The sequence below is a fragment of the Setaria viridis genome, chromosome 8, assembly GCF_005286985.2.
Source record: "Setaria viridis chromosome 8, Setaria_viridis_v4.0, whole genome shotgun sequence".
Taxonomy (NCBI): domain Eukaryota; kingdom Viridiplantae; phylum Streptophyta; class Magnoliopsida; order Poales; family Poaceae; genus Setaria; species Setaria viridis.
Genome location: NC_048270.2, coordinates 10,602,461 through 10,615,351, shown reverse-complemented (window position 1 = coordinate 10,615,351; position 12,891 = coordinate 10,602,461). Strand labels below are relative to the sequence as shown.

At 43.5% G+C, this 12,891-nt stretch overlaps 1 protein-coding gene across 5 annotated transcripts; it reads right to left on the bottom strand.

The window, feature by feature from the left end:
• Positions 1–5,041: 5,041 nt before the first annotated feature.
• LOC117833183 (disease resistance protein RPM1) lies at positions 5,042–11,070 on the bottom strand. Of its 5 annotated transcripts, none has more exons than XM_034712605.2 (3): positions 10,766–10,991; positions 8,853–8,909; positions 5,042–8,051 (listed from the first exon to the last, which is right to left on the bottom strand). In XM_034712605.2, exon 3 carries the CDS (start codon positions 8,045–8,047, stop codon positions 5,321–5,323), a length of 2,727 nt encoding a protein of 908 aa, XP_034568496.1. In that variant the 5' UTR covers positions 8,048–8,051; positions 8,853–8,909; positions 10,766–10,991; the 3' UTR covers positions 5,042–5,320. The 5 variants fall into 5 exon arrangements, 4 of the variants coding, with proteins under 4 accessions (XP_034568496.1, XP_034568495.1, XP_034568497.1 ...); XM_034712604.2 differs by having other exon boundaries at positions 5,042–8,054; positions 10,766–10,990; XM_034712606.2 differs by lacking the exon at positions 8,853–8,909 and having other exon boundaries at positions 5,042–8,054.
• Between the last annotated feature and the right edge of the window lie 1,821 nt (positions 11,071–12,891).

Genomic DNA, 12,891 nt, shown 5'->3' with positions numbered 1-12,891 from the left:
TCACATCGAACAATCACATCGAATACATATCGTAGATACTAATTAGAAGTATTAAATATAGGTTATTTACAAAACCAAATGCATAAATGAAGATTAATTTGTAAGATGAATCTGTTCAGTCTAATTAGTCCATGATTTGACCATGCGATGCTACAGTAAATATAATGCTAATCATAGATTAATTAGGCTTAATGGATTCATCTCGCGAATTACCAACGGCTTATGCAATTAGTTTTATAATAAGTTCACATTTAGTCTTTTTAATTGGTATCCAAACATCCAAGGTGACCTGAACTAAAAATTAGTCCATGGATTCAAACACTCCTAGTCTAATTCTGGAAAAGATAGTAAGGTGTACTACTCTCTTCTAAAGTCTTATGCCTGTGTGCGGTGTGCCCGGTGCTGTTCATCTACATCCAGATCTTCAAGCTTACTATTTGGTCATCAGAGTTTTTATTTGGCAAGAAATCTCTGTCATTTTCTATAGCTATGCATCTTTCCGAGGAAATAATAATGCGCTGATTTTTTTCCACAAAAGAAATTGAAGAAATTTTTTTCACTTGATTAGTTCACCATAGATTTTATTTAAAGATCTTGTAATACAACCCCAGTTCTTCAATATTTGACGTTGGCTTGAAGAAATTTACATCATGCTTTGAAGCAATCATTGAATCGCAGTTACGAGTTCACAGTTGCAACTAAGCTCCACAAATCCTGCTCTCCTCCCCCTTCCACACTGCACTATTCCACCTTACTACTGCATCTATAGAAAAGTATAGTAGTTTTGATCCCTAGAGCTCGGCCTATGTTTTGTGCTGCAGCGTCCAACATTTCCAAAGGTCGAAGAAGGTGCTTTGCCATTTCTTAAATCTCTTCAGCTGCTCTGTAAAGATATGAATGGCCTCTGGAATCCAGATCAAAGGTTTCACACGACTGAGCGAAGTAATGCTTGATTGTAGAGTCACTGATGGTACTAAAGCAAACTGGGTGAGGGCAGCTAAGGAACATCCCAACAGGCCAATAGTTGTCCTCAAAAGGGCTATACCACCTAAGGTAGATCATGGAGGAGATTCCACTGTACCAGGGAAAACTGAGAATGAGATTGTAGATTGTTCTGTTTTGTCAGAGGAACAGGTACAGGAGACTCACACCCAAATGCCACATGACGAAACAGATTCTGCTTTCAATAATATGGGACAGCAAGTGATTTGTGCCGCTTCAACTGGTTCATCCATTGCTAACAATGGCCGAGTGGCTTCGTAGTTCGTCATTTCATACATGCATGACAAGGATTCTGATCCTTGTGGGAGCATGATGGTCAGCTTTCTTTCCCTTCTCTTTTTATTCTCATGTGCAGCCAATTTCCCTCCAGAAATGTCTAATATACTATCTTTTGCAAATTTAATCGGGTCAGTTCTCTCATATACATCTATCGACGTACCTATTTTACGGTACTTAGCTCGAATTTGCTCTGTTCAGATGTCAGAGGTACTTTCGGTAGCATGCCACATGCAGATAGCAACCAGCCATAGGGCTGCAAAGTGCACACATTTAGTGCTTGCAATATTATGTGACCAACTATGCCCAACTTCACATAGGATACGTGCAATTCATTTATCATAAAGTTTTTGTACCTTTAGGGATATCGACCTCACCTTTACAGAAACAAATAAAACTCTAACACTAACTCTAAAATTAGTAAATTTTTGCAGCTACCTGAATTAGCACAAGGCAATAACTGCAAATTAAAGATAAGTGAAAATAAAAATTTAAAATTAATCCACGTACCTCTACCCAAAGATAGGTCGCCATGGTTTATGATGCCCTTTTTATTTGCAGCAAAAGGTGAAGCATTCAGTAGAGGATTCTCGTCAGTTGGTAGAGTTACTAGATAATTTGGTTTGCCAGACTACTGTGAAGAATATTTCAAGGTGGTCAATCTCAAGTCATAAAATTTCCTTCCTTAATGATCATTGAAGTATCTTATCATTCCATTGTCTAAATTACTCCACCCTTGAGTTATAGCTACAATACCTTTTCCATCGTATTTGAATTCAGTCATAGCCTCATAGGTTGCAAGTGTTGTATCATTTTCTTGTAAACCAGGAGTCTTTCATGCACCTTTCTGCATGTCTACATGTTTTCCCGCATTTAGAATCTGTATTAAAGTGAACATAGTTCGTTTGATAATTATGCTATCCAAGATGTCAATGAACATATGACATTCGGAAACCTGAGGCCTGCTACGGATTATTACTTCATACACACAACGGAATGACGGGTAATGGAATGCAAATGCACCGTTGTTTGCTGATACGTCAACGGATTTCTTAGGAGATTTGTTCAGTTCGTTTGGGAGATGGTTTCAGTTCAATAATAGTGTTTGATTGGAACAAACGCAAAAGGAATACACAGGGGAGATGGAAGCGGACGATCACCTGAGTTCTGATCCAAACCAAAGTTCAATGGTGGGAGGGGTCGGACGGCCGAGTAGTAGGACCTCGCCTTCCCGCCCTTCAACCATGGGTTTCATCGATTCCAGCGGGCAGCAGCGGCGGAAAGGTCTTCCAACCGTTTTTGCAAACTCTTAACTGATTGTGATTTACATAATATCTTTATTGATGAATAAATCTACAAAAAGGAAGTTCATTTGTAATAACCTTTAGTTTCCTAAAGGAAACTTATGTCTACCTAATATTAAAGCGAGTAATGCTTCTGCCAAATTTTTTCATCCGTCCTGTGGGTCCCACTTGTCAGAGGGCTCCCACGCCGCCCTAGCCCGGCCCTAGCCCCGGTCGCACCCGTGCCGCCTCGGCCGCGCCGCTGCCTTGACCTGGGAAGAGGGAGTGGGGGCCGGCCGAATCCGACGGAGGAGAAGGAGAGGGAGGATAGGAGGTGGGGGCCGGCTGGATCCGACGGAGGAGAAGGAGAGGGAAGAGAGAGAGGGGGGAGGAGAGGAGGTGCGGGAGAGGCCGAGGGTGACTTGCTGAAGTCCCGCGGGTCGAAGACGAAGACAGAGAGGAGGGAGGACGACGCCCCGACCGCGGCGTGGAACGGCTCGTGGTCATGGAATCTGAGGTTGGCCCGGAACATGACGAGTGTGCGGCAGCAGCCCACGGTGATGGGCGCGCCGGACGGGAAGGAGCGGGAGAGGCCCGGTTGGAGGCGGGCAGTGGCGAGATGACGGAGGAGGTGGCAAAGTTAAGGCGGGTGGGGGTGGCGAGACGGGGACTGCGCATCGGAGGGGTGGAGGCAGACGGCGAGTGTGGAGTTTTGGTTGAAAAGGTGGATGGTGGACGGGATGGAGGTGAGTGTGGGGGCGGTCGGTGCGTGGATGTTGAGGGAGAGCGAGAAGGATGCGAAGGGGAGAGGCTAGGGTCCTCGCACGTCTGGGCGCCGGCGTCGGAGGCTCCAACTCTACTTAATATTCTTCTGCCTCTTTTTTTCGTCTGGCCCGGCCCCGACCGCGCCGCCTCGGCTGGGGAAGAGGGAGGAGGAGTTGGGGGAGAGGGAGTGGGGGCCGGCCGGATCCGACGAAGGAGAAGGAGAGGGAGGAGAGAGGGAGGGAGGAGAGGAAAAGCGAACCAGGGAAAACCGGCACCTGCCCACGAGGAAAACAGACGCTGGAAATTAAATAGGCAAGTAAAAACTCAAAGAAAATGCATGGAAGGTATTTGATTCTTTGACCTCTCCCCGAGAAGCTCTCCTACCATTTCAGATTATACGAGTAAAAATAAGGAAATTCTATAGGGCAACCACCATCCCCTGCCACGTATGGTAATGGTCGTAGCCATACTTTCCTTTTGGTATCGCGGTAAAAAAATATTCTTAGTTTGCAAGGAACATACATGCAAATATTTTTTAAAAAAATATTTCAAGCTATCTATTTAGTTTCCAAACTTTAAGAACTGTTTGTCGCTTGAAAAAACATGATATTTATTAGGAGTCCAATATATACTAGAGTAGAAAAAACACATGAAAATAAAAATTATCGCATATTGAGCCGTGTCGGTGCAGGCTGGTTGTATGCTATGCTACTTGCACTTAGAAATGGATCCGCATCTACCAACACATATACTCTATGTTCGGACAACAACGGGGTTTACTAAGCCAGAATATATATGAAATATGGTCGCTTTGTATGGTACAACATCATTACATATTTTTCTATAGCAACTCTCTTGCTTGAATAAAAAAGTTTTAATTTAATGAGTATTTGAGTTGAAAGAAATAATTAATTCAAAATTCTTTTGGTTTTCTATTAAACATGCAGACATCCAATAAGTGCAATAAAAATTTAGTGATGGAAATAAAAAATGTCATAAGTTTAAAAAACACAATTGATCTTTTACCGTAGCAACGCATAGGTATTTTGCTAGTTTTTTATCAAGTATGTGTATTAGGGCCCAAATGTTTTATTTTTCTACGAGATCATTTACTTTATAACATTAACTCAAACAATGCTCTTAACTTGGCCATTTGAAATTAGCACATCTCATTTATTCATGGCACTATTTCCTTAGAATGCAAGTAATAAACATGCTACCACAACTTTGATTCTATTGCGAAAGCTCATCTACATGGTCTCTAAAAATACGTAAAAGAATGTGCTAAAGATCACAGAAAGCGCAGGAAATATTATAGGAAATATAAAAAAGAGCATGAAAAAACCCAGGACCATTTAAACAAATTTTTTTATATCATCTTTGAAGAAAAACAATATAGTAGAAATCCTTTAAAAAGGATGTACCATAAGAGCTGATATAGATCGAAACGTACACATTTCAACAAAAGTAAATTTTAGGATAGTTGTCCCTGCACATATTGTTTTAGAAAATATTTTTTTCAGTATTTTTGGGTGCTAATGGAAAATTGGCTGAGAATTACGAGAAATTGAACTTTCTAGAAGCACCATCGTGGAATAACAGCATAAAAAATGAAAAGCAAAAAGTTAGTGGCAAAGTGAAGAGCACTGTTCAATTTAGTAGCATATAAATAAAGTAAACGCCCTGAAATTATGAATATTCTGCTGGTTCGTAAGTTCACATATTATGCACCTCACATGCACAAAATCTGTTGATCATAACATCATTTACAAAAGTTAAATACAGAAGGGAAGTGTTCTTGAACAAAAGTAGTATTCCTAAAGCAACTGAACCAACACACAGCACATACATGGGTGTTTCAATGTACAATAAAAAAAATCAAAAGGAAGAATTCATGGCTTATTGGAATAAAAAGAGATAAAGTGCCCAACAAACACAGTTCTGAGCAGACACATCATACAAGCATACCAATGGAGATTTACCATCTAGTTGTCCTAGATACGAATCTCTGGAACGTGCTGCATCTTCTGGTGCATCCCACTCGTTTGCCACAGAGTTTTAAACTCATCGTGCAGGTACAGCAGCCAAAGCCTCTTCAGAGAAAGAAGCAACTCGATGCCTTGAGGAACCTTATCCAGCTGTGTTAGGGACACAATGTAAAGACCTTCAATACGTGGAAGAGCACCATCTCCGATTTCCATCTGCTTGACATCCGGCATTCGCTTCAAGACGAGCGTCTTCAGGTGAGGAAAGCACCCAGCAGAAAGAACCAAAGTGCTTGCACTATTCACCCTGTTAAGACTTAAATAGGTGAGATTTGGCACGTGTGGAGCGAGCACACCCAGTGGATCTTCTCCAAGCTGACACCAGCTTAACGCTAAATATTTGAGATGTTCCCCATGATTGCGAAATATCGGATACTTCAGTGTCCCAGAAGCCCACTGGCCCCTTACAATTAACCTGTGGAGCTTTGTGGAAATCGGATCAAGGGCTTGGAGGCAAAGTGTCTCATTCACATCTCTTGCAGAGATAAGCAGGCTGGAAAGAAGTGGCATCGTCGATAGGGTCGCAAAAAGGTTTTCACAATCAGAAGCACTTACATTGTCTATCCATATGCTTCTGAGCTGCATCAGTTTCTTCAGCTGCTCAGCCAAGTCTTTGCTCACTTGCACTGTCTCTAGAGTCTGCAGTTCTTCCAGGTTTGACAGCCCTTTAGGTGATTCGACTCCGATAAAATATCTGAAATCTGACTGCTTTTCGTCAGCGAACCTGTCAGCCAAAAGGTGCCTCAACTTCTTAACCTTAACAATACCTCGTGGTAGCTTCTCTATTTGGGTTTGCTTGATGTCCAGAGTGTGGAGATTGAAGAGCTTCTCAATGGACTCTGGTAGTGACTTGACATTGGTGCGCCTTAACCCAATGTACCGCAGATTAAAGAGATTCCCTATAAATGTGGGCACCTCGGTGATATTAGAATCTTGCAGCTCTAGAGCAGTCAAGTGCTTTGATTCAGACAAAATTGAGGATAACAAATCAGGGGTGGACGAAATCATTCCATGAGCCACAAGGCTTCTAAGACGTGGAAATTTAACCTTAAGTGAAGTATTAACTTTCCACCTACATAATGACAATCGGCGAACATGTGGGTCCACCTGTATTATTGCTTCATAATCATTTGCAGAACCAAACTTTTCTTCTTTGGCAACGGAGAGTGCCAGATCCCGCATAATATCATGCATCTTGCAAGTGCTAACCCTTCCGAGCTCATCATAGTCCACAACTTCAAGCATATTGCGGTGAATTAGTTCCATGAGATTTCCCTCAGCCACCTCCTCTGGTGTATTCTTTTCTTTGCTCAGAACAAAGCCTTCTGCAACCCACAGTCGCACAAGGCTTTCTCGTGACATGGGGTAGTCTTCAGGGAACAAGCTACAATACAAAAAGCAATTTCTGAGGCCTCCAGATAGATCATGATAGCTTAGGTTTAATATTGCTCGGACATGATCATTTGTTGACAACTCACTCCTTAGCTGATTATATGTTTGATTCCAAATGTTTATTCGTGGTCTTGATGACAACAAGCTGCCTATTGTAACAATTGCCAGCGGCAGGCCATGACACCTATCCACTATAGATTTAGCAATTTCCTCAAACTCATTGGGGCATTTGTGGTCCTTCTTGTTGTGAAAAGCCCTTCTGCAGAAAAGGTCAAATGCATCAGGGCCATCCAATGGTTCTAGCTCAAGGTGGTGGTCCAACGAAGCGATGGCTCCAACATGATCCTTTCGTGTAGTAATGATAATACGACTTGCTTGGTGATTCTGGAAAGCATCATGTATTTTGAAGTATACCTCTTGCTCCCAGACATCATCTAATACAATCAAACATTTTCTATTTTGGAGTTTTTTCTTTATTTCTGCCTTCAAGTCGTGTACATCCATTTTGTCAATTTCTGATGGTACTGGTGGTACCATGTTCCCAATCTTCCAGAGTAGCTTTCTCAACAGAGCGTCTGCCGGGCAGATCTGTGACACAACAATCCAAGCATGCACAGGGAAGTTGACCTTTTCACGTTCATAAAGATTTGTTACCAGGGTAGATTTTCCCAACCCACCCATACCCGAAACTGTTATCACGGTGCTATCCAGCTCATCCGAGTACAGCCATCCAGACAGCAATTTTCTATTTTTTTCAATTCCTACTAGATCTTCATCTTTGACAAAATCTGGGAAACCATCTTGGGACCGCTGCCTTTCAATCATGGCAAGTTTGTCAGGAACAAGCTGGGAATGCTGCAACCACTGATCCTTCATCAGAACAACTTGTTGAATGTCCTGTTCTACCATAGCTACTTCATCAGCAATGTCACTGAAAACTTTGACATAATGGGTACCCTTGATGAAGTACTTCATCAGGAACCCTTCTTCCTCTATCTCAAGAATATGATATGAGTATTTGTCTATGACATCTTCAACATGGTAAGCCACCTTCCGGACCTCCCCAATCCAACTCTTGACAGGCTTATCTATGAGGTAGACTGTGCCGATCTCTTGTATAGTATCACTCATTAATGTCAATTTCATCCTTATTAGATCCATTTTCCGTGGCAGTTCCTTCAGAGCTTGAACTTTTTCAGACAGCTTATTTATAATGACCGTAGCACTTTCATTCGCTAAAGCATAGCCAATCTTCGTGACAGCAAGGAGAACTGCTTCTGCCATATTTCTGCTGAAAAACAGAGATACAAACCATGTCACTTGTAGGGAAAAGAGTTCAGCAAAAAGATACCAGGTCAACTCATGCAGTCACTCATAGGCAAACAGATATTGCTCTCGAGAAAAAAAAAGAATTTGGGAAAGACAAGAGGAGTTTGACTCATATGCCTCGACTATTCTATAAACATATATCAACTATACAAATAGCATAAAGAAATGTAACCAACATTTATTGGAAAAAGCAACTGTAAACATATATCAACTACTCCCTCCGCCCCAAATTACTATTCGTTTTCGTTCTTCTAGGTGCATAACATTTGCTACGTATCTAGACATACCATATATTATCCAGATGCATAGCAAAATCTATGTACCTAGAAAAGCCAAAATGAATAGTAATTTGGGATGGAGGGAACATACATCAACATCCAGAAATGAGACATTCTGGAAAATCGCTTGCACTAAAATAGTTCATAACAAGCTAAAATCATATAGAGCCACTTGGCTGGGAACTTGGGCAGAAAGTCCAAGATGTTACCCCATTTTCTGGATATCTGAAACTGTATAGTAACATTATAGCTGCAGCAAGGCTCCCAGTGTCATTCCTTGTTCGGAGCATGGTTCCTAATGTCCATCAAAAGTCTCTTTATTTGCATCTACAACTAAAACGAACAAGGCCATCACTGGAAACCTGAACACATCTAATGAGTGGCTAGCGTCCATCTACATTATCTTATTTGCATCTAGATCTAAAAGGAACAAGGCTATCACAGGAAAACTTGAATTCATCGGAGGAGGGGCGAACGCGCACCTGCTGAAGGCTTGTGCGGATCGGAACGGGTGGATGGAACCTGCAGTCCGACCAAACCTGCAGGAGCAAATTAAACAAAGCAAGATGAGAATGGAGCTAAAATTACAGGGGTCAGGCGTCTATATCTGCGCGCGCGCCGCCAACGCGCGCGGCCGTGCCGGCGCGCCGCCGTAGCCCGTCGATCTCGGCGGCGCATTCCGGCGAGCACGCCGAGGCCACGGGATGCCGTGCCGCAAGGTGTGGTCTGGTGGAGTAGTACTGAAGTGGAAAAGGCGATTGTTCCGTGAGACCCGGCCCATCTACCTGTACCTGCTGCGCCGGCTGACCACACAAAAAGGCCGAGCCTTTTGGGCTCAAATACATGCCTAGGCCTGGGAGTTTTTGGACAAGTATGGGCTGCCTATCTTTTTCCACGTGTAAGAATAGAAGAAATCGTTGGGCCGGTAGGACCGAGACCGGTTGTTTTATGAGCCGGTAAATCAGGCCGGGCTAGTTACTCTTTAAAAAAAATCAGGCCGGGCTGAATTTGCTGAGGCCTGATTATTTTATCTGGTAAGAGAAAAAAAAACTGCTCCGTGCCAGTGGACTGTGGACCTCCGACAGTCCAACAGCAATGAGAAGGTGCGGGTCGCCTGCGGCTTGGCGAGGTGAAGCTCCTGGGGCGTCCTCTTGCTCCGACGCACGGCAACCCTGGCAAATTAAACGAGCTTCGGGCTGCTGCAAGCAGCGCAACGCGAGGTGGAGCGATGGCAAAGGCAGCGCAGAGGTTCAACCAGCGTCATGTTGTCATCGCCATCCGGCAATTTTTAGGCGTGATGGCGAGATGGGGGTGGCGGCGTCGAGGAGATGGGGGGTGGCGGGATGGGAGAAGAGAGGGAAGAGAGAAAGGAGGGACATGGAGAGATGACCTGATCATGTGGGTCCCACCATCATGTGGTGTCCACATCAGCGAAACAATCTAAAAAACAACCTTATGATCAAATTTGAACAATTTTGACAGTTGAGTGGTCAAAAATTTCTGATTTTGCGGTTCGATGGCCATAAATGGACTTCTTCTGCTCCACACCAGGAGGAACGCCCCGTTGCTTGTTCTCGTGGATGGGGAGGGGAATCACAAGAAAAGAACGAACTAGTACCAACATAACGAGCGGCAAGTGGGTTATTTTCACAAAAACATCGATCCCACAGCCAGTTGAAGCAAGTCTCTAGCCCTGTGTGCTATGGATAAGCTATTTTCTTTATAGAATCCGGGAACTTCCTTTGGTTGGCTTTTGATTTTTACGGTAGTAAAAGTACTTTTGTGGAAGTCCAACCAAACACACTCTTTACGTCACACTTGGAAATTTTCTCTCCATCTCAACACTCGATTGTTTCCGTATCATTCTGTTTTGAAAACAAACCTTTTGAGCTCATGAGCATATGAGGTTCACAGACCGCCCCATGTACCAAATCTATTAGGAACCAAAAGTTTGTGAGAAAGTTGAATGTTCCACCAGTAAATGAAGGGAAGGAAGGGAGGAAGAACTAACTGCTTATAAACCTGGGGAAGTACAAGGGCGTGATGGCATCCATAGGTTTAACCAACCCAAAGGTAAGATGAATTCGTGACCTCTTCTAGGATTAAGACAAGGATTAAGACAAGTAACACGATGGCTACAGGTAGGGCCTTTCTACAATCGAATCATAACGACTGTGATCTCTCTTCTTTGCCACCACCATATTGACAATGATATGGACACCATATTGACCTAAGATGCAGAGTGAACAAACTGTGTGCTAGAGTCTTCAGACACGACCCATACACGAAGAGCAAGATTAAGAAGTCAAACACAACAGCTAATTAACAACGTGAAATGAACTAGAAATTGAACGATGCTGGGTTTCATGAGCTGCAGGCAGGAACCAGTACGCACCTGCAGTTTGTCGTAGTGGAAGGCCTCTCAGGCTAAGAGGACGAGAAGAAGGCCGTGACTCTTGGAGACCGTGAGAAGCATGTGAGCCAGCTACTTACCTATAGAGTCCGGCCTCTTTTCTGTGTCCTTTGCTGATCAATTCTTTGCACCCAACTCCCCCATTATTCGCTTAAAAATTCTGAATTGTTTACAAAGACTTGGCAAAGTCTCCGGTCTCGACCAACCGGTGATGGTCCAGTCGCCATCGAAGCGTTTCCTCACAAGGAGCTCTCATAATATCCGACACCTTGTGGTTGGGGCCAGGCTCGCCAGCACCCAGCGGGTCCTAGCCCACCAACAGTCGCCTTCAGCAACAACCCCCTGATTGTGATTAGGATGTGCCTAGTAGTTATTAATTGCTTGTTCTTATCCCTTCATGTGTTGGGGCTCTCGCTGACGTTTACTCAAAATGAATTTCATGTGCACATTTTTTTATTCGATTGTACATTCTCTATGTTAAATATAAAAAGTGCACTAGAGTGAGTTAATTGATGGTCGTAGAACAACAAGACTGCATTCTTAGGGCACATATTGATTTGAACGAAACAACCTTATTGCATCCTTAGTGCCCATATTTATTTGCACGCATTGACAAATTCAACATAAAAGTTTAAACTGATAAAAAATATGGAGAATTTAGCAATTGTCATTGGACCTTAATTTACGGAAATGGGAGTCGGCTGTAATTATTCTATTTAATTGCACCCGCCATAATTTGAACTCGAGACCTCTAATCCTGATATCATATTGAGTTACATGTATCAACTAATTCAATCAAAAAACTTAAGTCGATAGGAAAGGTTAGTAATTCATTTATATTTTGACAGCCTAGACAAAGGACAATGCCATGCATCAACCTATAGAAGTCTTGATTTTGTATGATTCGCTCATATATGAGTAAGAAAAAAACCATAGATGCATTTATCTTTGCATCCGCTTCGTAAATTTACAAATAAATTCGGGTAAAACACGAGCACCGTACCTCATATAAATGGTTTACATCTTTAGGGCTTCTTTCAAAATAAAACAAAATATTTCAAATTTCATAATGAACATAAGTTCGATTAATTTGTTGCCACATTCCCAGCAGCATCGTTTAATTTTGTGTACACTTCTCATAGTTAAAAAATTTAAAATAAACAAAATGTACAAGGAAGAAAATGACTTATTTTCCCCCAGGAGGAGTTTCACTAGCGGATTTGGTGCACCCCCTTGCCGCCCTGGCGGGACCAGGTCGGCAAGCTCTATGCAGCTATGAATGAGGGGTGAAGGGGGGCAGTATGGGTGGCAGGAGCCATGGCAGGGCGTGGGATGGGTGGTGGAGGATGGTGGCGCTGGTGCTGGGAAATGGGGAGGATGGTGGTAGCGTGGTTGCGCGGAGGTGGAGGGGACAAGCCTGACACGGAAGTGTCGATTGGAAATAGATAATTTATGTAAGATTGTGTATAATGCGTGGGTTGCATTGCATTGAGCGTCGAGGGTGAATATATAGGGGTACAAGACTTCGGGAGCAAGAAGCTTCCCGAAATATTTCCTATACTACCAAATATAGTCTAACATCCCCCACAGTCGTAGCGAGAGCAACACGAATGGACAGGTTGGAGAATAATGGAGACATCCCCCACAGTCGGAATACTGGTGCAAATGCTACGACTTGAGTGAAAACCGATGAGTAGCACATGAGGAGTATATGCCCTTAGTGCCGAAGTAGCCGAGGTCGAGGTGGACGTGGTCGAAGCCGTGGAGGAGGGCGCAGGTCCGAAGCATCAACAGAGGCACACAAGTGCACAAAATCAGCAGCTTCTTGCCGACAGGTTCAGCAGGACGATGAGCCGACTACGCTGGTAGATGGTGCAGCTAAAGAGCGCAAATGCATCTTCCTTCAGCAACATCGGCGGCGGTGTCCGTGAGCATGTAGAAATAGGCGCGGACTCAGACCGAGAGCCAGCGTGACGAGGACTAGCAGCATGGGTGGTGCCACCTCCTGAAAAGGTGGCAACACCGACGATGATGGCTTGATCACGAGCATCAGCACTGTAGCCTGAGAGGGTGCAACGACAACCTCATCGTCGGGAGTGTCGACGATG